The following is a 27,586-nucleotide window of genomic DNA, read 5'->3' on the forward strand; positions in this document are numbered from 1 at the left end:
GTATGAATGACAGCCTTGCATTTGTGGGTTGCTTTCACAATGGTACCGATGGCATTTGCGACACCTTGGTGATGACAGCAGCAGGTCACTCGGGCAGATCACAGAGCACTTGGCACCACGTAGAGAGTAGCCAAATAATTGCGCTATATATTTGCAAGCTTCTTAACCTGAAGATCATTACTTCTTTTTACCAGTATGTCTAAAAGAAAGGTGTACCTCGTGTAAGTCTTGTTGGAATGAAATACACTCTGAATCAATTTTGTATGCCACTAAAAATCTTTAATCACAGAACTGGGCACTAGAAGTAACATAATGAGATAAGAAAATGAACAATTCTAAGAAATCAATCGTATGACTTTCAAACACAAGTCTACTTAATTCAGTCTAGGAAGACACAATAATTGTTAAGTCCACACCATGGACTGAGGCCCCATCTCCAAGCAACAATGTGAATTTATTTTTTTAATTTACAAAATTAAAAAAAAAATTCTTCAAATACATTTTGTTTTGGTTCTTTCATTTCATTCCTCAGCCCCAAATCCAAAGCCCAATTTGTGGCAGGGAATTAAATAGGACCAGTATGAGCAAGCCAATTTAAGGAGACCTTAGAGGGTAAAATATTATAATTGGAAGCAAGACTGCCATGGTTGGAATTGTTACTGTCAGTTTGGAGGAAAACTCTCCTTAGGTAAATGTGGAATGCTGTCAGCTGCTATCCTCAAAGCTGCCACGATTCCGGCAAGAATGAAAATGTATCGGGCTCATGGGATCAGACACGTAGCCTGCATCAGGAAAGAAGTTCAGATGTTACTTATTAGCCTTTCAGCCCATCTCCCCATTTTTCTTTTCTTTTTTTGTTTTAAATGTTTTGGCCATGCCATGCAGCATGTGGGATCCTAGTTCCCTGACCAGGGATCGAACCCAGGCCCCCTGCATCAGGGGCTCAGAGTCTTGACCACTGAACTGCCAGGGAAGTCCCCTCCCCATTTTTCTTAACAGCTTCACCCAGTGTAACACATAGCTGCCAAGCAGCTTCTCCTGGCTTATGTGAAGAGTCTGCCTTCTCATTGCTGGCAAGCAATTATAAAACAAAAGCAAAATTTACAATGATAACAGAGAGCTGAGACCAGAGGAACATCAATGATGGGAGTTTGATGTGAACCCAAGCTGGCCAGGTGACAGTTTGGAGTAAAGAAGGGTACAATGCAGGAAGGTGGTATATCATGATGGCTAAAAGGATGAGCTTCATGTCAGGCAAATCTGGGTTTGAGCTCTGGCTCCACTATTACCAGTTCTGTGATTTTTGTTAACCTTTCTGAACCTCAGTTTCTTCATTGTAAAGGGGAGAAGTAATAGTACTTAGCCAAAAAGTTGGTAACACACATAAGACAATTAGCAGTGTCTGACACACAGTGAGTGAGAAGCAGATGATGACGGCTGGAAAGGGGAGATATAGACGGCGATAGAGAAAAGCAGAGTATTCTCTATATCAGATTGGCTCTGATTGTTTTTTCTTTTCTCTCTGAGCCTCCAGTTTTTAAGTGTGCATTAATGCTTAGGTCTGAATTCTAGTGGCATTTGATGCTCAGTGAAGCACTAGTCCTGGGTGTGTCCAGAAAATTGAGCTGGTGCCTCAGGATCTGGCCGCGGTCCCAGAGAACGTAGGACGTGCACAGGGAAGCAGTGTTACCTTTCCACTCTGAGTAGGGAAGCCATTCGTTGTTTCTATGAAAATGGGCACATTTGTCAGTAGCTAATGCTGCTTTTGCTCCCTTTTGATAGCTGAGTTTTCAAAATCAACTCAGCCATCCACATTTTCATTAAGACGTCTGGCGATACACAGTTCAATGGGCATATTTATTTTCATGAGAAAGGTCTCCATCAGCATCTCTCAGGCAGCACATAAACTCTCAGGAAAGCCAGAGCCACCATGCGGATGCTGCTTGAAGGGCTCCTTTTGCTAGTGGGGCTGGCCCTGGCCAGCTGCAGCTAGGGGAAGCGGGAGTCACATTGCTGAATCCTAACTCTGGGTGGACGAAAAATCTGTATCTTGGAGCAAAAATATTTCCTTTTGTTCAGCCTGAAGCTGCAACTCCATCCCAGGCATAGATGGATGCTTTAATAAGCTCGTAATTCTCTCATTCCTGTATAATCAACTGTCTAATGTACCACATGTAATTTTACTGGTCTACAATGCTCCATGCCTCTCTCTCCATAGGGCTCCAGTGGAAATCTGATTGTGAGCATCCTTTGTGCTAGTGTGGGCAGGCTTGCCTTTGGGTATGGGTAGCAAAATCAGCAGGACATAGATGCTGACATTTATTATTGATGCCATAATCACCAGAGTTGAAGGGACAGTCTTTGTGCAATCAGTTGACTTAAGAGGGACCAAATGAAATTTGACCATGGCTTTAAGAAAAGACTGAATCATGTTTGCGTGTTTTGTTTCTTAAGGGTGAAAGGTCTCAAGTACAGCTATGTACTTAATTTTATCTGCATTCTCTAGCCCTGTTCTTTGGGGAAGAAACAGTTCATAAAGTTGCTGTTATATACCACAAGTGGTTTATGAAGTGGAAATGGAAGGCAATTAAAGGGTTCTGTCTTGTACAATGTGATGTTCCTAGTGGGAGAGATCGAAAACATCTTTTTCATCAACTGGGACTCTCATTCCATTTAAACACCCTAATGTTTCCTTCTACCTCTGGTACATATACACATAAGAAAAACCTACTTTTGTATTATTACATCTTTTTTTGTCTAACTTTTCCATCTTGAGGAATTCTGTTCAATGTATTATCCCTTTAAGAAACAGATCATTAAGAAGTGCTTCATCTTGAAACTCCACCGAGAAAGGATAGACTCCTGGTCAAAGCACACACTTCAAAGGGTGCCCTATATTTTGTGGTTGTGCAGTCACATCTGTAAAGGTTTGAAAAAACGATATTATATCTATAAAAAAATGTGATGATGTGACACTTAGCACATATTTTCCTCCATTACTGGAGTGGCCAATTATGTCGTAAAGTCGACGATGAAAAGCACTCGGCTGCATTCTAGACATGTACTGGGAGTCAGAAGCACAAAGGTTTCTTTCTTTAATGTTCCCAAGTAGTTTGTCATATCTATCCAGAACATTTTTCCCCTTCATTTCTTAAAGGCTTCCTAATGCCTTAGGTACTGATACTCTACAGACAAAGTGCATTGGTGAGGATCCCAAAGCTTCAGGGTCTACTGGCATCAGTAACACAGAGCCAGGAACATAACATGATTTATTCTTCCACAAACCCAGTTCTTGTAATAAATCTGATCTATTTAACTGACATACATTTTTTTTCAGTTCTACATATTGTCAAAGGAAGGTCCCATGAATAAATGAGCCCATTGTGCTAAAATTCCAATAAAATATAGAGCCTTTTAGGCTTAGAGGTTGGAGAAAGGACATCACAGGCCTGGCACTTTAATATGGGAGCTGATGATAATGGTTATTGCCCATCCTCTGGCTTCCAGGGGAAAGAACAGAACTGTGTTAACTATTTCAAAGAGCTCTGTTAATTCTTTCTAAAGTAGTCCTGTGCAAAATGGATCCCATCAGTGAGACCCTCACCTCCTCTCCAGCTTTTTGAGAGAATAGCTGGGGTCACATTTTACCCATGGGTACTTGGTAAAGAGGAAACACTTCCCTAGGATATGGTGCAATTGTGGAAACTCATCTCTTGTTTTCTCCTCTTCCCTGTATGTCTGTGATGTGGGGCTTCGAGGCAGTGAACTCAATAAGGTGGCAGCAAGATGTTTGGAATGTCATGAGATGTAGATTATTTTCATAAGAGTTGTACTTTTTCCACATGTACACACACTCCCATATACTTGTACATACACTTACAAACTTATGCACATATTATTAAATGCAAAGATAACTAGACTTATGACTTACAAGAGCAAATTTCCCACTTTTATAATGTTTTTAAAAGCACCCTTCATTTCTACTTATTACAAAGTAGAATCTTCTCTCCCTCATTATCAAACAGATATCACCTTCCCAAGGGTAGTTTTCTTAGTCAATCTGATGAATCTGTATACTTACCATATTTGTCAATGGTTGAGAACTGAAGACTTCTCTTCATGTCATCCAAAGACAGGCCTTGAGTGGAACATTGTCCAGCACTAGAAAATTCCATGAGACACTGTGAAAACTGCAATGGCGTTTGCTAATAACATTTTTATAAAACAGAATTTATTCTCTCAGCATAGATATCAGAGAACTGGCAATGTGATATAAAGGTACTTTTATCTTACACTGACTTGTTGGGGAAGAATTCAGAATTATTTGCAGCAAGTTGATCTAAGTGTGTCAGATCTAGGTAGGCTCCAATTCCTAGCTGTATAACCTTAGACATAGTACCCTTTCTGAGCCTTAGTGTATTGATCTGTAAATCGGGGAAAATACATAAATAATATGCAATTTGTCTTGATGATTAAATATAGCAAAAAGAGTTGAATATAAAATCTGAGTTAATATCCTTGCAAGTCTTGCTTAAAAGGAACTAATGACCAGAATGTTATCATCTTAGTCATAATCAACAGAAATGAAACACATCCCAAAGGTAATGTTATTTTTATATTGATATTATTATAACACGAATTATAAGAGATAGTGATAATGGTATTTATTGAATGATTCTTATGTATTAAGTATTTGCATATATCATTATATTTAATCTTTATCATTATTATTTCTCTCATTTTCTAGATCAGAAGGGCTTTCCAGGTGGTGCTAATGGTAAAGAATATGCCTGCCAATGCAGGAGATGTAAGAGACTTGGATTCCATTCCTGGGTGGGGAAAATGCCCTGGAAGAGAAAATGGCACCCCACTCCAGTATTCTTGCCAGGAGAACCCCATGGACAGAGGAGCTTGGCAGGCTACAGTCCATGGGGTTGCAAAAAGTTGGACATGACTGAGTGTTTCTGAATACATAGATTAGAAACAGAGGCTGGGGCAACTAAGAAACTTGTTACATACATTTGGTAAATGGCTCACCTAGGATTCAAACCCAAGTCTTCCATATTCTAAGGCCTATATCCTTGCCCAGTATTCAATTGGGAATTTTCTCATGATTCCTCGGCTTAATCCTTCTCTTTGCCAAACTTCTACTCTACCATGTAGGTTAATGGAATCGCTTCTTTTCTACTTTTTCAGACTCAAAACCTGAAGTTATCAGAGCTTTCAACCTAATATAAATCACATCTGTCAGTCGTGTATCTGTAATTCCTCTTGTATCCATTTCTCTCATCCATACTTTAGCATCCTTAAAGAGGCAACCCAAGTCACCCCCAGAGCTGTCCCACTATGTCTGCTGTAGAACTTGTAACTCCCTCTGTCCCCAAGCCAGTTCTCCCCAGCTCATCACTGGCACTACACCATTCAGTTACTTAACCCCAAATTCTGGGGTCATTCTTGGCACCTTTCTTTTTATTTTATCTTCCACCTAATTCAAATCTTTTTAACTTTGCATCCAAAATGTAACCCCAATCCATCCATCTCTCCTCCTTCAAGGTTTAGGCCATATATCTTTCTTGTCCAGACTGCTGAAGTTTGCCTCCTAATTGATTTTCCTGCTTTTATTTCTGTCCCCTTATAATTCATTCTCCATATATTACCTAGAGTGGTCTTTTCAAAATATAAAAGCATAAGCCATTTACTAACTCATTTGAAAAGACCCTGATGGTGGGAAAGATTGAAGGCGGGAGGAGAAGGGGAAGACAGAGGATGAGATGGTTGGATGGCAACACCAACTCAAAGGACATGAGTTTGAGTAAGCTCTGGGAGTTGGTGATGGACAGGAAGGCCTGGTGTGCTGCAGTCCACGGGGTCGCAAAGGGTCAGACATGACTGAGCAACTGAACTGAAGTCATTTACCTACCTAAGACATACTTAAGGGCATCCCTGGAAGCTCAGTGGTAAAGAATCCACCTGCTAATGCCAGAGACACGGGTTTGATCCCTGATCTGGGAAAGTCCCACATGCCACAGAGCAACTAAGCCCGTGTGCCATAACTACTGAGCCTATGCTCTAGAGCCTGGGAGCAGCAATTACTGTGCCCATATGCTGGAACTACTGAAGCCTGCATGCCCTAGAGCCCATGCTCCACAACAAGAGAAGCCACTGCAATGAAAAGCCCATGGACCGCAACTAGAAAGTAGCCCCTGCTCACAACTAGAGAAGTTTGTGCACTGACAAATACCCAGCACAGCCAAAAATAAATAAATGAATACATAAATAAATAAAACGTACTTAAAACCTTCCAATGACTCCCCAGTTCATTTAGAATAAAACACAAATACTTTGCCCTCAAATACAATGCTCTCTCAAACCTTGTTTCTCACCCCTCTCACCATCTGTGCTAAGCACTTCTTTTGTCATTCTTTCTGTCCTTTGAACCTTCCAAGCTTTCTCTCAATTCACAGCTTTTGCATTTGTGAAGTCTGCTTGGAATACTTTTCTTTTTCTCTTCTTTTTTTTTTTTTAATTTTTATTGGACTGTAGCTGCTTTACAATGTTGTGTTAGTTTCTGCTATACAGCAAAGTGAATCAGCTATGTGCATACACATATCCCCTCTTTTGGGGATTTCCTTCCCAGTTAGGTCAACACAGGACTGAGTAGAGTTCCTGGTGCTATACAGTTCTCATTAGTTATCTATTTTATACATAGTAGTATATACATATATGTCAGTCCCAATCTCCCAATTCATCCCACCTCCTCCTTTCCCCTCTTGGTATCTATATATTTGTTCTCTGTACTGGTATTTCTATTTTTGCTTTGCAAATAAGTCCATCTGTACAGTTTCTCTAGATTCCACATACATGTATTAATATATATTTGTTCTTTTCTTTCTGACTTACTTCACTCTGTATAGTCTCTAGGTCCATCTATGTCTCTGCAAGTGGCACAATTTTCATTCCTTTTTATGGTTTAGTAATATTCCATTGTATATGCACACCACATCTTCTTAATCTGTTCCTCTGCTGATGAACATTTAGGTTGTTTCTGTGTCCTGGCTATTGTAAATAGTGCTACAGTGAACATTGGGGTGCATGTACCTTTTTGAATAATGGTTTTCTCTAGGTATATGCCCAGGAATGGGATTGCTGGGTCATATGGTAGTTCTATTTTTAGCTTTTTAAGGAAATGCTAGACAATACTCCATAGTGGCTGTACCAATCTACATTCCCACCAACAGTATAAAAATAAAGTAAAGTAAAGTAAAATGAAGTTGCTCAGTTCTGTCCGAGTCTTTGCGATCCCATGGACTGTAGCCCACCAGGCTCTTCCATCCATGGAATTTTCTAGGCAGGAGTACTGCAGTGGGTTGCCATTTCCTTCTCCAGGGGATCTTCCCGACCCAGGGATTGAACCATGGTCTCTGCATTCCGGGTAGATGCTTTACTGTCCGAGCCACCAACAGTATAGGAGGGCTCTCTTTTCTCCACATCCTCTCCAGCATTTTTGTTCAAAGATTTTTTTGCCTATGGGTACTCTGATCATGTGAGGATTTACCTCATTGTAGTTTTGATTTGCACTTCTCTAATGACTAGAATAATTTGTGATACTGAGCATCTTTTTATGTGTTTCTATGTCATCTCTATGTCTTCTTTGGAGAAATGTCTATTTGGGTCTTTCACCCATTTTTTTGATTGGGCTGTTCATTTTTTTATATTGAGCTGCATGAGTTGTTTGTATATTTAGGAGATTAATCTCTTGTCAGTTGCTTTGTTTGCAAATATTTTCACCCATTCTGAGTGTTGTCTTTTTGTCTTGTTTATGATTTTCTTTGCTATGCAAAAGCTTTAGATTCCATTTGTTTATTTTTGTTTTTATTTTCATTACTCTAAGAGGTGGGTCAAAAAAGATCTTGTTGCAATTTATGTGAGTGTTCTGTCCATGTTTTCTTCTAAGAGTTTTATAGTGCCTGTCCTTACATTTAGGTCTTTAATCCATTTTGAGTTTATTTTCGTGTATGGTGTTAGGGAGTGTTCTAATTTCATTCTTTACATGTAGCTGTTCAATTTTTCCAGAACCACTTACTGAAGAGACTATCTTTTCTCCACTGTATATTCTTGTCTCCTTTAAGAATGACAATAAGCCTTCTGGTGCAAGACTCCTGAATTTGAGTATTCACTCCACTGTTTATTAGTTCTACGACCTTTTTGGCAAATTGTTTAACTGGCATGTGCCTCAGTTTGTGCAACTATAAAATGGGAATTACAACAAGACTTCACTTATGATGTTAATTTCAGAGAATAAAGGAAATATTTATAAGTTTTAAAGTATTTTGAACAGTTCTAACATTTAGTAAGCACTCAAAAATGTTACCTACTTATATTATTTATCAAGTTCCAACTCAAAGCATTTCCTCAAAGTCCTCTTCGATACTCCCAGTTGGAATTCCATATCCCTCTAGTACTTTTTACTCCAGACACAGGGCTTATCAGAGTCTGCCTTGGCGTAGAATGATCTGTATTTCCATACTGCTGCTGCTGCGAAGTCGCTTCAGTCGTGTCCGACTCTGTGCAACCCCATAGACGGCAGCCCACCAGGTTCCCCTGTCCCTGGGATTCTCCAGGCAAGAACACTGGAGTAGGTTGCCATTTCCTTCTCCAATGCATGAAAGTGAAAAGTGAAAGTGAAGTCGCCCAGTCGTGTCTGACTCTTCGCGACCCCATGGACTGAAGCCTACCAGGCTCCTCCGTCCATGGGAGTTTCCAGGCAACAGTACTGGATATTTCCATACTAATACCCCACTAAACAGAATGCCTGTGCAGGTCTGAGATCCTAATACCTGTGGGTCTTCTGCAGGACCTAGCTGGTACTTTGTAAATAGTTAAAATAATAAAAGTGTGTTAAATTATTACAAAATATTCATTTGGAGAAGTTTAGACTTTTCTAAACACTTACATGAATTCACATAGATTAATTCACTTAGCTGCCTTAAAAATGATTACATATTTGGTTACTTTCTTAAGCTATAAAGTGAAGATACTGTTTCTTAGAGAAAAACAATGATTATAAAAAGGAAGTATTAAACTAAAGTGGGACTTAGTGTGATCTCAATCAACGTTAAATGGCAAATCACACATTATGTTTTGGACAACATAATCTCATTCAAGATATTTTTCAAAATCAAAATAACCTTACTAATTCCTGTAACCTCCTTAGCACTCAAGCTCCTTTTAAGAAATGAGCCATAAGCAGTAGTCTTGGCAACAAGAAGATAATAGGGAATAAATATTTTATCATCAAAAAGGCTATCTGGTTTCCTATGAATAAAAGCCCATCTCCAAGTTGTCTTATTTATTTAGTTGCTGAATGCAATCCGTGCCAGGGGACTTAACCTTCCTGCCCAAGAGATACCACATAAGCTGTCTCTGGCTGCTATTCTAGGATGACAGACAGATGGAAGCTAAGCACAGTCAAGGCAAACAAAGCAGAAGAAACCAGACCTTGATCAGTGGAACTAACTGTCCTCAACCCATGGGTATCCAGACTTCAGTGGGAGTTTCACAGAAGCCCAGAGTTTCAGAGACACACCAGGACCTCTGTTTGCTGAAGTCATGGCCAGTGTAAATAGGCATTTCCAGGATGCAGCTGCCCCATGAATTCAGTGAAAGTAAATCTGAACCAATGGCAGGTAAGTAAAACACTCAATTTTGCAGCATTTCATGTTGCTGGTCACCTAGGAGGCTTTCTTTATGCTAAAAGGATAATATGTATCATATATAAGCATATATATGAATGATATATAATGTTATAATGATAATTTTATATATACCTCTTATGGGAATGGAGTGAAACTTTGTCTTTTAAAGAGAATAAGATAGTCTTTAGGTTAGTTTTTGCATACTACAACATTATATTGATATATCTTAGTGCTAAAACAGTTTCAGTCATTTTAGGCTAAATAGTTCATATTAGCTCTGTGATGGATATACAAAGATAAGCATAATCATCAGTCATTTTCTCTTATAAAGATATACTGTGTGTGTGTCTGTTCAGTCCATCAGTCATGTGTGACTCTTTGTGGTCCCCACGGACTGTAGCCCACCAAGCTCCCTCTGTCCATGGAATTTCCCAGGAGAGAATACTGGAGTGGGTTGTCATTTCCTTCTCCAGGGGATCTTCCCGACCCAGGGATCGAACCCGCGTCTCTTGCGTCTACTGCACTGGCAGGCGGGTTCTTTACCAGCTGAGCCACTATACCCAAAAGGTACACTAGGGAATGAATAATTTATCCAACGCAATATAGCCTGCTTGCAAATAGTCACTCAGGTACCCTGAACCAAAATTCAGAAGTTATTTTTTCCTTCTCAGTCCACATGTTATGTTATAGACTACCTAGTTGATTGGCTGCTAACGAGGCCAGTTCACACCCAAATCCAAATAATACAATTTGTATTTTTGTGTGTACACACCATTCAGACTGTGGCTTGTCAGTGCAACATAGCCTGCTTGCAAATAGTCACTCATGTACCCTGAGCAAAGACAACAAGGACATTCAAAACTAAAATATGAGGCTATGTTGGCTGAAATGAATGCAGAGATAATGACTCTCATGACAAGCACATTAAGCAAAAATATTATCCAGGGAGAAGTAAATCAATATGTACATAAGATACAGAGGAACCTTGAAGAGTGGGAAAAGCAGTAGCAGACAGAACACACCCAAATATAGATTCAACTCGCCAAAGCAGGAGTTAGGCAGAGTCCACAAACTAAGCTGGTGGGTTAATGTGTATTACGGGCAAAACTCCCCAAAGGAATATGAAAACAGTTTTTCTGTACACTTACAGACAGTTCTGATCACTAGAAGCTAGCATGGCGTCAGTAAGAAAAAAAATATGCTAGATTGGCTTTATTTCTTTTCAGTAAGGATAAACTTAAAGGGGCAATCCATAGGTTAGAACATAGAGCTAGACTCATATCGTGGGCAGAACTTCGCCTGATTGCTTTATGAGTAATGAGGGGAGGTCTGTGCCAGGTAACAATGGTTAGATTGGATTGTCACTGGTTGAATATTCAGAATCGAAAAAGACCTCAGGTAGGTGACATCTCCTACAGTTTAGACACTGGGAAAAGTTAAAACAAAGTACTGCATTTCCTAACATTAGAACTGTCCATAAATAGATTGGGTTGTTCTAGAAGCAGGTACCATCCCATCTCCAGGCATATTCCAGCTGTGATTGGAACATCTTGTTCCAACTAGGTGCTACAGAGGGATCCCGGTATTCATCTGGAAGTCACATGACCTCTATTTCTTACATTCTATGATTCTTTAGAAGGTATCTGGTAATGATGTAGTCTCTGAAACTAGCTTTGATGTATTGGAAAGGCAGAGTGAAATTACACAGTTCTACTTACGCAGAAGATTTTTCTCTTCCTTATCTGCACTGACTGACATTTGGCCAGGGCTGAATGCCTGATTCCCACACACACACCACCGCATACCTAGCTCTACATTACCACTTCTGCTCAAGCTGGTGTTTGTAGCTTTTTGTCTATATACATTTCATTTGATATAGTAACTGAACCATGCTATTTGCCTGAAGGAACCATCTTCTTGAGTGCTTTTTTTCTTCAAAGGAAGAACCACGCTGCCATCTAAGATGAAGCAAAGGAAAGTGTAGAGAAGTCACTTTCACATAAACCCATCATTAAGGATTTGAATGACAGGCTGTGTAAGGTTGGCACTGAAAAATTCTGAGCTGCTTCACAAGGGTTTTTATATAAGGCACATTTATAGAATACTCTTATCGAACACCTGAGGGGTGGGGAAAAACCCTAAAACACTGTCACCTCTTAATCCAGAAAGGTATATTGTTAAGGTCCACGAGGAAGGAAGAAAAAGATTGTCTGAAGAAATCCCGGGGAATCTGGGTCCCATCTCTCCCGAGTGGTGGGAGCAGGCAATGCCTCAGTGGGTGCAAATGGCCCCATTTAGATCCTCAAAAGCAGCCAGTATTGTGGCTTCCCAGGTGGCACAAGTGGTAAGGAATCAACCTGCCAATGCAGGAGATGTAAGATGCGGGTTGGATCCCTGAGTCAGGAAGATTCCGTGGGTCAAGATTCCCTGGAGGAAGAAATAGCAACCCACCTCAGTATTCTTGCCTGGAGAATCCCATGGACAAGAGAAACCTGGAGGGCTATAGTCAACAAAGAGTTGGACAGGACTGAGCAGGCGCCCGCACACACACACACACACACACACACGCACCACATTGCGGCTTCCAAATCACAGCCTGCCAAATGCGTCTGGTATTGAAGCAGCAAATCATGGCTTTGGCTGTGGGATTCATGAATTCTCGGAATACCTGCTAGTGCCATAATTGCTTCTGAAGGAATTACATTCCAAAGAAGACTTCAGATGGGCATACAATCCATTTTTATCATATTCTTCCAAATGTGGCTTATGCCGAGCTGGGGATTTTGCCTTAGTGAATTACAGCGCACGTATACAGTCTACATGACTTGCAAGCAAGAGTAAAATTAAAACAACCAGATAAAAATAAAGCGACCTAGAACATTAAGTTCTGTCACAGTGACATAAAAATAATTTCTTATATTTGCAGAGGGCTTTATAGCTTGCACATACTTTTCGATTGATTAAAGAGTTTAAAACCTCCATGGAGTTTAGCTTAAAACCTCCATGGGTGTCCAAGAAGGCATCAATCCCATGCAGGTGGAAAGCCAGGCTCAAGAAGTTTGAATCCCCTGCATAAACTCACAGAACTAGCAAGAAGCAGAACCAGAACTTAATCAACAGGTCTTTATACTTCCAGTGCATGCTTTGTCTTCTAAAATACACATCATTTAACAGCAGTATGGGCTTCCTAGGTAGTTTAGAGGTAAAGACTCTCCCTGCCAATGCAAAAGCCACAGAAACATGTGTTTCATCCTTTAGTTGGGAAGATCCCCTGGAGGAGGGCCTGGCAACCCACTCCAGTACCCTTGTCTGGAGAATCCCATGGACAGAGGAGCTGGCAGGTTATAGTCCATGGGGTGACAAACAATCAGACACGACTGAACACGCGCACACACACATAACAGCTGCTGCTGCTGCTAAGTTGCTTCAGTCGTGTCCGATTCTGTGCGAGCCCATAGACGGCAGCCCACCAGGCAGCACATGTCAAATTGTTGATGTGTTACCACATGGGGAGCTCACTGAATGAGTCATGAGTTATAGAGTTTTGGACCCTTTGCATGCAAAAGTGATCAAGAAAATTCTTATGGAGAATATGCCTCCTTATCATAGAGAGACCAGAATCAGCTTCTCATGTCTTGCTTTGTTAGACCTTTTAAACAAGTATACTTTCCACTGTCTGACGATGGCTTTCCCGTCCCTGAGCAGTGATGTCAAAACATGAGACACACACACCAAACTTTATAAATGAGATGTTTATGATTCTCCCCAACTCTCTGAGCTTGTGTAAGGTTTCCTAAGCTGCACACATGGATTCATCTTCCTAAACACTGTCCTAAGTTGAAAAGAAAACAATTAGGCTACCAGTGTGATTAAAGACTTCAGGCAAAATTTTCTTCTTTCAAGCGGTTCCAGTTAGTTTTATGCAGCTAAAAAGGCCCTCCAGGTGGCCTGTAACCTGGAAGATTTAGCCATTTGGATTTTGCATAAAATAGCACCATCTAAGGCCTCACAGCTTTGCAAATATGCTTGGTGATTTGTTGGATCCTTTTGCCGTCTGTCTGAACCCTGTTACCTATCTAAGGATATTAGCCCAAGGATCGGCGCCATATGCACCCTCATCCCCTTCCTTCAGAGGAATATATCCAGGTAAGGAGTCATTTATTTCACTCAAAAGGAAACAAAGACAGGCAATATTTAACCAGAATTTCAGAGCTTTGACACTAATCTAAAGGACTAATACAAAGAAAAAGTGAAGAAACAGCCTGCTGAGATCCCTAATAAAGGTGTTTACACAAAGAAAATAAATGCCTTGCCATAGAAAAGGCTACTAGAGTCATCTGGCTATTCCTTTTGGCATTTAGCTGAAAACAAATACATCTATTTAAAACAGATCTGTCAGAAGGGATAAATGCCGCTGTACACTTTGCAATTTCTCTCTATGCCACACACCTTTTCTTTGGCCTAAAGAGAAAGACGACATTTCTATTAGAAACAGAATCACCTTTGGCCTAACTTTGAAATAGTCCAGTCAGATTACTATGAATAAACCTTTGTTAATTTATCAGCTAGATTCAACATATTTATTTATTCATGATTTCCCTCTGGCTGTTTTGAAAACATTGTTTTGTCTTTGTCAATATTCCCTACTTGATAATGTCCTAAATTAAAACAAATTTATTGCACCCATTACAGTAAATGGGCAATGGCCAAAGTATTTAATGGGGTCAGAGGTCAGTGCAAAGTATCTTTTTCAGGAAAATCAAGCCCATCAGCTTTCTATCAACGGCAAATGTCCCCGGGCTATAAAAAGACTGAAAGACTTGGCAATGGGTCATGGCTCTGTTTGAGCCATTAGGCAAATAGCCAAGGTCTCAGCTCCCTTAATTTTAAAGGAAAAAGCAATTAGGTAAAGAATTATGAATAAGGAAAAATGCAGTGAGAACTGAAAGTGTGCATTAATTCCTTGATGGTTTATAAATTATTAATATGCTCAACAGTAACCTGACAACACTACCACCTCTCAATTTACCTCTGCTTTAAACAGGTATAAATGAATCAGCTGTACAATCTAGCAGGAGGTGGACTTTGCCTGCTAAACTGAGGAAGATCCTTTAAATATAGCAGAATCTTTCTTATTCTTCACTGTTTGTATCCAAAAAAGGGAAATCTTGTTAAATACAGAACTGTGAGATCTTGGTAGCATGAGAGTTATTAAGCCCACTCCTCATCCCTCCATTTATCCACCTCCCATTTTACTGAGAAGTACACTGAAGCCATGTAAAGTGAATTAATGTATTCAGGTTCATATGCTAAGGTTAGAGTAAAGTCAAGAATATAAGCTGGAGTTGTAAACCTCTAGCTTTCTTTGATGATTTTTATTCTTGTTTTTAAGTGGAGAGGGAAACTAAAATTTGCAGTGTATCTGCTGAGCGCCAGGAACACAATCAGATGCCTTACAATCCCTGTAATCTTTGCTCCACCCAAAAATTCACTTTACATGCAAGGAAACCAAGGCTTAGAAAGTCTAAATCTTGTCCAGGGTCACACAGTTGTTAATTCAAACCTCAAGGAAATCAACCCTGATTATTCACTGGAAGGACCTATGCTCATGCTCCAATACTTTGGCCACTTAATGCCAAGACCCGATTCCTTGGAAAATACCCTGATGCTGGGAAAGATTGAGGGCATGAGAAGAAGCAGGTTACAGAGGATGAGGTGGTTGGATGGTATGAAGCATCAATATGAACAAAGCTAGTGGAGGTGATGGAATTCCAATTAAGCTGTTTCAAATCCTAAAAGATGATGCTGTGAAAGCACTGCACTCAATATGCCAGGAAATTTGGAAAACTCAGCAGTGGCCACAGGACTGGAAAAGGTCAGTTTTCATTCCAATCCCTAAGAAAGACAATGCCAAAGAATGTGCAAACTACCACACAATTGCACTCATCTCACATGCTAGTAATGTTCAAAATTCTCCAAGCCAGGCTTCAACAATACATAAACCGTGAACTTCCAGATGTTCAAGCTGGTTTTAGAAAAGGCAGAGGAACCAGAGGATCAAATTGCCAACAGTCGCTGGATCATCGAAAAAGCAAGAGTTCCAGAAAAACATCTATTGCTGCTTTATTGACTATGCCAAAGCCTTTGATTGTGTGGATCACAATAAACTGTGGAAAATTCTGAAAGAGATGGGAATACCAGACCATCTGACCTGCATCCTGAGAAATCTATGCAGGTCTGGAAGCAACAATTAGAACTGGACATGGAACAACAGACAGGTTCCAAATAGGAAAAGGAGTATGTCAAGGCTGTATATTGTCACCCTGCTTATTTCACTTATATGCAGAGTACATCATAAGAAATGCTGAGCTGGAAGAAGTACAAGCTGGAATCAAGATTGCTGGGAGAAATATTAATAGCCTCAGATAAGCAGATGACACCACCCTTATGGCAGAAAGTGAAGAAGAACTAAAGAGCCTCTTGATGAAAGTAAAAGAGGAGAGTGAAAAATTTGGCTTAAAGCTCAACATTCAGAAAACTAAGATCATGGAATCTGGTCCCATCACTTCATGGCAAATAGATGGAGAAACAGTGGAAACAGTGACTGACTTTATATTTTGGGCTCCAAAATCACTGCAGATGGTGATTGCAGCCATGAAATTAAAAGACACTTACTCCTTGGAAGAAAAGTTATGGCCAACCTAGATAGCATATTAAAAAGCAGAGACATTACTTTGCCAACAAAGGTCCTTCTAGTCAAGGCTATGGTTTTTCCAGTGGTCATATATGGATGTGAGTGAAAAGTGAGTGAAGTTGTTCAGTCGTGTCCGACTCTTTGTGACCCCAGGGACTGTAGCCTACCAGGCTCCTCTGTCCATGGGATTCTCCAGGCAAGAAAACTGGAGTCGGTTGCCATTTCCTTCTCCAGGGGATCTCCCCGACCCAGGGATTGAACCCCAGTCTCCCACATTGCAGGCAGATGCTTTAACCTCTGAGCCACCAGGGAAGCCATGGATGTGAGAGCTGGATTATAAGGAAAGCTGAGCACCGAAGAATTGCTGCTTTTGAACTATGGTGTTGGAGAAGACTCTTGAGAGTCCATTGGACTGCAAGGAAATCCAACCAGTCAATCCTAAAAGGAAATTAGTCCTGAATACTCATTGGAAGGACTGATGTTGAAGCTGAAACCCAAATACTTGGGCCACCTGATGTGAAGAGCTGACTCATTTGAAAAGACCCTGATGCTGGGAAAGGTTGAAGGCAGGAGGAGAAGGGGACAACAGAGGATGAGCTGGTTGGATGGCATCACTGACTCAATGGACATAAGTTCGAGTAAACTCTGGGAGTTGGTGATGGACAGGGAGGCCTGGCATGCTACTGTCCATGGGGTCGCAAAGAGTCAGGCACAACTGACTGACTCAACTGAACTGAACAGAGGAAGAGATGAATGGATGGTATCACAGACTCAATGGACACGAGTTTGAGCAGACTTTGGGAGATAGTGAAGGACAGGGAAGCCTGGTGTACTGCAGTTCATGGGGTTAAAAATAGTTGGACATGACTTAGCAGGTGCTCAGTCGTGTCTGACTCTTTGAGACCCCATGGACTGCAGCACTCCAGGACTGGGTGTTCATCACCAACTTCCAGAGCTTACTCAAACTTATGTCCATTGAGTCCGTGATGCCATCCAACCATCTCATCTTCTGTCGTCCTCTTATCCTCCCTCCTTCAATCTTTTCCAGTAACAAGGTCTTTTCAAATGAGCCAATTCTTCACATCAGGTGGCCAAAGCATTGGAGTTTCAGCTTCAGCATCAGTCCTTCCAATGAATATTTAGGACTGATTTCCTTTAGGATTGACTGGTTTGATCTCCTTGCAGTCCAAGGGACTCTCAGGAGTCTTCTCCAACACGACAATTCAAAAGTGTAAATTCTTGGGTGCTCAGCCTTCTTTATAGTCCAATTCTCACATCCATACATGACTACTAGAAAAACCATAGCTTTGACTAGAAGGACCTTTGTTAGTCAAGTAATGTTGGCAATGCTTTGTTGGCAAAGCTTTTTAATATGCTGTCTAGGTTGGTCATAGCTTTTCTTTCAAGGAGCAAGCATCTTTTAATTTCATGGCTACAGTCACCATCTGCAGTGATTTTGGAGCCCCCCCCAAATAAAGTATGCACTGTTTCCATTGTTTCTCCATCTATTTTCCATGAAGTGATGGGGCCAGATTCCATGATCTTAGTTTTCTGAATGTTGAGCTTTAAGCCAAATTTTTCACTCTCCTCTTTTACTTTCATCAAGAGGCTCTTTAATTCTTCTTCACTTTCCGCCATAAGGGTGGTGTCATCTGCATATCTGAGGCTATTGATATTTCTCCTGGCAATCTTGATTTCAGCTTGTGCTTCATCCAGCCCAGTGTTTCTCATGATGCACTCTGTGTATAAGTTAAATAAGCAGGGTGACAATATACAGCCTTGATGTACTCCTTTTCCTATTTGGAACCAGTCTGTTCCATGTCCAGTCTAACTGTTGCTTCTTGACTTGCATACAGGTTTCTCAGGAGGCAGGTCAGGTGGTCTGGTGTTCCCATCTCTTGAAGAATTTTCCACTGTTTGTTGTGATCTACACATTCAAAACCTTTGGCATAGTCAATAAAGCAGAAGTAGATGTTTTTCTGTGACTGTCTTGCTTTTCAATGATCCAGCGAATGTTGACAATTTGATCTCGGGTTCCTCTGCCTTTTCTAAATCCAGCTTGAACATCTGGAAGTTCAGAGCTCATGTACTATTGAAGCCTGGCTTGGATAATTTTGAGCATTACTTTGCTAGCATATGCTGCTGCTGCTGCTGGTGCTAAGTGGCTTCAGTCGTGTCCAGCTCTGTGCGACCCCATAGACGGCAGCCCACCAGGCTCCCCCGTCCCTGGGATTCTCCAGGCAAGAACACTGGAGTGGGTTGCCATTTCCTTCTCCAATGCATGAAAGTGAACAGTGAATGTGAAATCGGTCAGCCATGTCCGACTCCTAGTGACCCCATGGACTGCAGCCCACCAGGCGTATGACATGAGTGCAATTTTGGGGTAGTTTGAGCATTTTTTGCATAGCCTTTCTTTCGGATTGTAATGAATACAGACCTTTTCCAGTCCTGTGGCCACTGCTGAGTTTTCCAAATTTGCTGGCATATTGAATGCAGCACTTTAACACCATTATCTTTTAGGATCTGAAGTAGCTCAACTGGAATTCTATCACCTCCACTACTTTTGTTGTTAGTGATGCTCCTAAGGCCCACTTGACTTTGCATTGCAGAATGTTTGGCTCTGGGTGAGTGATCACACCATCTTGGCTATCTGGGTCATAAAGATCTTTTTGTATAGTTCTTCTGTGTATTCTTGCCACCTCTTCTTACTATCTTTTGCTTCTGTTAGGTCCATAATATTTCTGTCCTTTATCGAGCCCATCTTTGCATGAAATGTTCCCTTGGTATCTCTAATTTTCTTGAAGAGATCTCTAGTCTTTCCTATTCTATTGTTTTCCTCTGTTTCTTTGCATTGATTACTGAGGAAGGCTTTCTTATCTCTCCTTGCTATTCTTTGGAACTCTGCATCCAAATGGGTATATCTTTCTTTTTCTCCTTTGCCTTTCTGTCTTTTCTTTTCTCAGCTATTTGTAAGGACTTGTCAGACAAACATTTTGCGTTTTTACATTTCTTGGGAATGGTTTTGAACACTGCCACTTGTACAACGTTCATATGTACCTCCATCCATAGTTCTTCAGGCACTCTATCAGATCTAATTCCTTGAATCTATTTGTCACTTCCACTGTATAGTTGTAAGGGATTTGATTTAGGTCATCCTTGAATGGTCTAGTGGTTTTCCCTACTTTCTTCAATTTCAGTCTGAATTTGGCAATAAGGAGTTCATGATCTGAGCCACAGTTAGCTCCCAGTCTTTGTTTTTGCTGACTGTATAGAGCTTCTCTATCTTTGGCTGCAAAGAATATAATCATTCTGATTTCGGTACTGACCATCTGGTGATGTACATGTGTAGTCTTCTCTTGTGTTGTTGGAAGAGGCTGTTTGATATGACTAGTGTGTTCTCTTAGCAAAACTCAGTTAGCCTTTGACCTGCTTCCTTTCGTACTCCATGGCTGAATTTGTGTGTTACTCCAGGTATCTCTTGACTTCCTACTTTTGCATTCTAGTCCCTTAAAATGAAAAGGATATCTTTTTTGGGTGTTAGTTCTAGAATGTCTTGTAGATATAATGGTCATCTGAGTTAAATTCATCCATTCCAGTCCATTTTAGTTTGCTGATTCCTAGAATGTTGACGTTCACTCTTGCCATCTCCTGTTTGACCACTTCTAATTTGCCTTGATTCATGAACGTAACATTCCAGGTTTCAATGCAATATTGCTCTTTACAACATTGGACTTTACTTCCATCACCAGTCACATCCAGAAGTGGGTGTTGTTTTTGCTTTGGCTCGGTCTCTTCATTCTTTCTGGGGTTATTTCTCTACGGATCTCCAGTAGCATATTGGTCACCTACCGACCTGTGGAGTTCATCTTTCAGTGTCCTACCTTTTTGCCTTTTCATACTGTTCATGGGGTTCTCAAGGCAGGAATACTGAAGTGGTTTGCTATTCCCTTCTCCAGTGGACCACATTTTGTCAGAAGTCTCCAGCATGATCTGTCTGTCTTGGGTGGCCCTATAGGACATGGCTCACAGTTTCATTGAGTTAGACAAGGCTGTGGTCCATGTGATTCGATTGGTTAGTTTTCTTTTTTTTTTTTAGATTGGTTAGTTTTCTGTGACTGTGGTCTTCATTCTGTCTGCCCTCTGATGGAGAAGAATAAGAAGCTTATGGAAGCTTCCTGATGGGAGAGACTGTTTGAGGGGGAAACTGGATCTTGTGTTGATGGTCAAGGCCATACTCAGTAAATCCTTAATCCAATTTTCTGTTGAAGGGCAGGGCTGTGTTCCCTCCCTTTTGTTTGACCTGAGGCCAAACTATGGTGGAGGTAATGAAGATAATGGTGACCTCCTTCAAAAGGTCCCATGCAAGCCCTGCTGCGCTCAGTGCCTCTAACCCTGCAGCAGGCCACTGCTGACCCAAGCTTCCGCTGGAGACTCCTGGACACTCATGGGTGTCAGTCTCTTGTGGGGTCACTGCTCCTTTCTCCTGGGTCCTGGTGGGCATAAGCTTTTGTAAGTGCCCTTCAAGCATCTGTTTCCCCAGTCTTGTGTAAGTTCTGGTGGCTCTATGGTGGGGTTAACGGTGACCTCCTCCAAGAGGGCTTATGCCATACCCAGGTCTACTGCACCTGAACCCCTGCCCCTGCAGCAGTCCATCACTGACCCATACCTCTGCAGGAGACACTCAAACACAGTTTTGGCTCAGTCTCTGTGGGGTCTCTGGGTTCTGATGCACACAAGGTTTGTTCGAGCCCTCCAAGCGACTGAACAACAAATCTCCTGCTTTCCCCACTTAGCCTTGTTGGCTCTGGGAATGTTTCCCAAATTTATACCATAATCTTGCCTCTATCCCTCTGCCCATGGTTGTTCATCAAGCAGATGCCAGGCACTATGAGTAGGATGGATTCAGATATGAGCGTGTTGGGCATGGACACTACCCTCTGTGGTAGAAATGTGAGCTTGGACAGGTAAATGTTAATTCTGGGAACATGGTACATATTCTAGAGGGTACCCTCTCTACACAGAGGGAAAAACATGACATGACAGACAAACAAAGGTTTCCAAGGGGAGGGGACTTCTGGGGAAAGGACTGAATAGGGGTATGTGTGAAGACCCAGGAAATTAAATGGCTAAAGTCAATGTATATTTTTTTAACTTTTCATTTTGAAGCAATCTCAAAATAAAAAAGGTTGCAACTACAGTACATTTTTTCCTGAACAATTTAAGAGTAAACTGCCAATCCAATACCCATGATCTCCCCAATATATTAGTGTACTCCTAAAATAAAGACATTCTCTTACATAGTCACAACAGAAGCATTTCATTCCACCATCTCCCCTCAGACTCCATTTGTCTGTTATCTCTATAGTGCTCTTTACAGCAAAATGGTCCAATTCAGAATAACAGTGTTATACTTCTTTAATCTCCTTCAATCTTGAAGAGTTCTCAGTCTCTACTTGAATTTCATGACACTCTCTGAAGATGATGAGCCAGTTATTCTGCAGTGCCCTTTGTGCACGTGTGCGTGTACAGTCACTTCAGTCGTGTCTGACTCTTTGCGACTCTGTTGACTGTGGCACACCAGGCTCCTCTGCCAAGGGATTCTTTAGGCAAGAATACCAGAGTGGGTTACTGTGCCCTCTTCCAGGGGATCTTCCTGACCCAGGGATGGAACCTGTGTCTCTTATGTCTCCTGCATTGGAAAGTGGGTTCTTTACCACTAGCACCACCTGGGAAGCCTGAGTGTCCTTTAATTTGGCTATATTTGAGATTTACTAATAATGAATTTAAAATTATGCATCTTTGGTGGGAGGTGTCACAGATATGATCCTGTATTCTATTCACTGTATCTCACTGCATTTGATTTATCCTATTATTGTGCTCAAATAATAATTTAGATTATTTGATCAAGGTGGTGTCTGACAGGACTCTCCAATATAAAATTCCTCCTTTTCTCTTTGTAATGAGTAGATATTTTGTGGGGGAGATGTTCTATATCTCAACCAAATTTCATGATCTTTATTTATTTATATCTGTATGGATTTAAAGTTACTATTTCATTCATTGGATTATGATATTATGATCACTGTTTATTTTGATGCTTAAATTTTCTCACAGTTGATAGGCAGGAGCCCCTAAGCTGTCCCTTTGCCATATACTCATCTTTCTTTGAGTACCACTTTACTTCTTGGCATAAGATGTGCTAGGCATTTTTGTACACTCCTTGTCCCAGACTTGAAATCTGCCATTTCTCCAAATCATTCTATTTCCTTAGGAGGAAAGTGAAGAATAGTATTTAAAAATCAAGATTCAGGTGCTTGTTATGATCCTAGGACCTGTCACTGAGCAGGCAAAGCTAGAAAAACATGTATGTACACATGTTTATACACATTTGGACTCTCCTCCCTCAACTCTAACTCTCAAATAATAAATTCATACCTATATCTCCAATTCAAATCAACAGGGTCTCTCCTAGTTTTCCCCCTTTGCATATCTATAATGCCCTTTTCTGACAGTGAGAGATTCCCATCACCCTTAATATCTTTACCTATTTGATCAATGCCCCTGAATGTATAAAATCTCTGGCTGCTGTGGCATGCCAACCCCTCAATGCACACAGACACCCTCCTTTACCCCATGTGGACTCCAGCATTCCATGCCCACTGTTGTCCCCATAAGGACGCTCTCCTTACCATCCTGTGTTCTGACACCCTGCTCTGGGATTTCCCCACCTGGGTGCCCCAACTGCATGTCCCCTACACTCTGCTTGGATTCCAATCAGTGGCACTATTACTGCCTGCCTACACTTACACCCTCATGCCTCTCATGCCCCAACTTATTCACACCAGACATCTTCCTGTGCAGACACCCTTTCAATCTGTGTGGGAGCACAGTGGCCACAACTTCCCTGTGTCAATGTCCTTCTCACTGTGCATGGGCTCGGACATTCCACGTGGCTCCACTGCTTCACCGCCCCTTCTCACGAGGGCTCCCTCTCAGACGTGGACTCTGATATCCTATGCTGGATTTCTCTACTATGTGGACACCTTCCTCCTCATACCTGGGCTCTAGCATCTTGGCAGGGCAGCCCCAACCCCTATGGAAACCCCCTCGTTCTTCCACTCTGGCTCCTACCCTTGTGCCAGGCAGCTACTGCTCACCACTGCCGCCATCTGCGTGGACATTCTCTGCAACCTACTTGGATTCAGACGTCCTGCTCCACCTCCATGGGGAAGTTGACCTTGCTAAGTTCTGTCTAATGGCTTTTGGTATTAAACATTCAGGAAAGGAAGGGAAGGGAAAATAGAGAAGACAAGTAACATGGATGAACATTTAAAAATATTAATCAGATCATGTCATGTTCTTGCTTAAAAGCCCTCAGTGACCACCCAAGTGCCATGTCCTTGCTGATAAAGCCTTCATGGCCTGACCTCTGCCAACCTAGGACTTCATCCTGTACTACTCTCTCCCTGCACCCTATCTTATGTCCACCACAGAGAGCTTCTATTCCTCTCCTTTGTTTCTGTCTTGTAAACTGCACTTGCTTTTTATCTCTGCTTAATGCTGTTTCCCAGGGTCTTCCTTGTATTTGCTATTCTAAGTGTTGCATTTAACGTAGCTTTTCCAGTCATTCTTTACCCTATCAACCTGTTTCATTTGCATAGCACTTATCACCATCTCAGTTTTATTAAATGTTTATTCATTGTTGGTCACCTGGATAGGTAGCTATAGTACTTGTATCTACAAAATGCCTTGACCTACCTGGGAAGTACCTTCAGATGTTTTTATACATGCTCACAGTCTCCTGAGTCTCTCTATCCTTAAGTAGGGGTTAGCGCTAATGTTCCTTCCGACACATTCAAATAACCCTCAGTCAATGAGGAACAAAAGTTGTTGGATCAATACTCTAGCTATCTTGCTGCTCACGGGGAAAATTCTGAGGCTATTCATTATAATTGTACACAGCAGTGATTTATGTATTAACATGTTCCTTATTTATTTTCCTTCCTTCCCCTTGTTTCACTGTACTTCTTAAGATTATGTTCAAGAAAAGCAGTTTACACTCATATCCTTGTTTCATGGTCTGTTTTGGGGAAATGCAAACTAAGATGGCCTGCCTCACCCAACTGGAATGTAAATTCCATCGGGCAAGGACTTGTATGTTCTTAGGTATTTCTCTGTCTGGATCTGTAGTGCCTTAAAATCACTGTCATGTATTAGACAAATAAATAACTATAAAATGAATAATTGAACAAATGAATGAATGATGGTGCTTTCACAATTTCATTCATTTTCAACTTTGTTTGCTCACTGCTGATTCATGGGCCAACCTCCTTCCTTTTCTTTAGCCACCGCTCAAGGATAAGCTGTATTCCCCTGACGGTTCATGTATGAGAGCAGTAGCCTTTGCAGAAGGTTTCCAAGTTTCTATTTCCTACTCAGCCCATCCCACCCCCCACCTCATTGCCAGAAAAATCTGAGAATGATTCTGTCTGGTAGTCCTCATCCTTTTGGTGGCACTCAGTACTCTTCTATAGACAGGAAGTGAGATGGAGGACAACAGAGGGCCTCTGTTCAAAATCCACCTTTCTGTGTAATGGAGCTGACGGCCATATGGAAAAGAATAACAAACCACGGTGGCCTGAGTGTTGCCCCAGCCATCTGCTCTGATCATTGGCACAGAAATCTGTCTCACTGCATATTCACCTGATTCCCAATCAGGGCACTGGGATTCTTCATGCGAAAGGACCCTCCTTGTGAGTCTTCTATCCGCAAGAGCCTTACACAGCACCAAGCGAGGTGAAGTAAATATGCTGGCTTCCTGAAGGTAGCCTTTACATTTTTCCATGAGGAGATGAGTTTCCAATGTATGCAGTTTCAGAGTTATGTGACTTGGAAAAATTGGATTTTTTATGTTTTTAGAGCAGGGGTCAGAAAACTTTTCTTGTAAAGGTCCAGATACTAAATATTTTAGGCTTTGTAGACCACGTAGTTTCTGTTGTAACTATTCAACTACTTCTGCTATTTGAGCACAAAAGCAGACATAGACAATATGTAAACAAATCAAGTACGACTGTGTTCCACTCAAAGTTTACAAAAGTAGACAGGAAGTTGGATTTGGCTTGTGGGTCATTTTATTTCCTAACCTTTGTTTTAGAGCAATAGTGAAGCCCTATATGTGTTGTTCCCCTAAGCTACCTTCTACCTTTGGGCCAATCAACACAACCTCAGTAAAAGTAGAAAATCCACTCATCTTTCATTTCAATAGTTCATCTTAGAAGTGGAATGTTCAAGACTAAAACACATGAGCTAATGAGAAAAAAATACAGAGTTTACATTTATTCAGTGCTTACTGTACATGTATAAATTGTATTCTCACTTAACCCTCATGGCAACCCAGGAAGAAGGGGATATTCTTATTTTCATCCTATAGATGAGACATTTGAGACTTGGAGAACCCAACTAGCCCAAGATCACATAACTTATAAGAGTTAGAACTTGAATTTGAACTCAGGTCCACCTAAACCCAGGCTTTTAACCATTACTGGATGGGTTTGTAAATAAAAATCACAAAACCAATTTTATTGATAGAAGATGAAAGGAGCAACTACACAAGCAAGCGCCTACAGAGCAGTACATATTCTTTTCCCCTTCTGGATTAAGGAAAGTTCAAAGGCCAGCTTTGTTGATTTTACATCTCTAGGCTTCATCCTACAACTCAGATCCCTGCAAGAAATTCCATGTCCCTTTGTTCTTTATGACAGGCCAGTCTGAATGGAAAGATTTTAAAACTCCCTAAACTCTTTGAACATGCAGAACATTGATCTTCACAAACCATTTGAAACACCCTAAGGAGGTTACAAAATTACAAGCAATGTTTTTTTTTGTTGTTTTGTTTTAAGTGAATGTACACCAAACCTCTGGGACCTTTTGCTTCATCACACAACACCAAAGCTTTCCATTCCTCCTCTGTGTATCCTGTGCTGTCAGACCCTGAATAACAAAATAGTGTTAGGTGCTAGGGTGCCTTGTTCTCATTGAAAAGCTCTTCTCTTGCCAGTAATGTGGGGGCTCTTCCCCTACTCTGGTGTGATGTGCTGTGATGCTTCTTTGAATCCTAGGGCTGCCCGGGGTTTGACATTTCCTGCTGGGCCAACCACTGCTCCTGCCTTCTGTGTTGGCAGGAACGCAACTGTGGATTCTGTAAGGAAGGCTCGGTGGCCATCTGCACAGCCAGCTCTGCATGACCATTTTTATATTGTTATTTATTAAGCCTTGATGTGTGACACAGCAGACTGCACCCCCCTTCAGTACAGGAGCCATACTTTGTTATTTATCTCTGAAGTCCTGGCATTTGGGACCTGGCACAGAGTATGCTCTCAACATGTATTTAAAAAGTGAATTTGGTAGAACTGAACTCCTGCGGCTGCATCTCTCAGTCTCAGTGCTCTGTGCAGGTGGGCTGAGTGGTCAGCAGCCTCAGGTCTGAGTCAAACAGAGTCAGGTTTCCAGTCCCAGTGCCTCCTCTTCCTAGCTCTGGTCCTTCAGCAAGTAGCTTCATCTTCCTGTGTCTCACTTTTCTTCTGTGCAATGGAGCATAATGATATAGTAACTATCATAGTCATAGGGTCATTGTGTGGATTATATGGTGCTATATGTGAAAGGAGGTAGAAGAATCCCTGATACATACCATCTTCATTCTCATGACCACTTCTGTCTCTAGCATTCTTGCCTTCTCCTCTCCCATTGGATAATGTGACACAGCTTTCAAGCCTGGGCTTCCCTCGCCAACACTTGGTTAGCTGCCCTCTTTGTCACATACTTTATCACATTTTTATAATTGCTTTTTAAACTTGTATGCCTCCCCCGGTACCTAGCTCACAGTCTGTGCTAAATAAAATGTTTATTAAATAATTGTATAAGCGGAAAGCAGATATAAAAGAGTAAATTAACTGCGGCCACCATGGCAAACAGTATAGAGTTTCCTTTAAAGCAAAAAAATAAAGTTATCATATGATCCAGCAATCCCACTCTTGGGCATATATTTGGAAAAGATGAAAACTCTCATTCAAAAGATACATGTACCCCAGTGTTCATATCAGCACTATTCATAATAGCCAAGACATGGGAGTACCTAAGTGTCCATCAGCAGATGAATGGATATAGAATATGTGGTCTATATATCACAGACATACAATGG

The 27,586-nt window shown here is 41.2% G+C and overlaps 1 protein-coding gene across 1 annotated transcript in view; it reads right to left on the reverse strand.

Annotated features, from left to right (window-relative positions):
* Positions 1-584: 584 nt before the first annotated feature.
* The window catches only part of TNNI3K (TNNI3 interacting kinase), a 326,898-nt gene continuing 299,896 nt past the window's right edge, over positions 585-27,586 (reverse strand). Inside the window, exons 24-25 of the mRNA XM_055585475.1 lie at positions 4,082-4,161; positions 585-782 (exon numbers count right to left, since the gene is read on the reverse strand). Coding sequence (XP_055441450.1) covers positions 706-782; positions 4,082-4,161 — 157 coding nt within the window. The 3' untranslated portion in view covers positions 585-705. The remainder of the gene's footprint in view (positions 783-4,081; positions 4,162-27,586) is intronic.

Source organism: Bubalus kerabau, chromosome 6 (genome assembly GCF_029407905.1).
Source record: "Bubalus kerabau isolate K-KA32 ecotype Philippines breed swamp buffalo chromosome 6, PCC_UOA_SB_1v2, whole genome shotgun sequence".
NCBI lineage: Eukaryota > Metazoa > Chordata > Mammalia > Artiodactyla > Bovidae > Bubalus > Bubalus kerabau.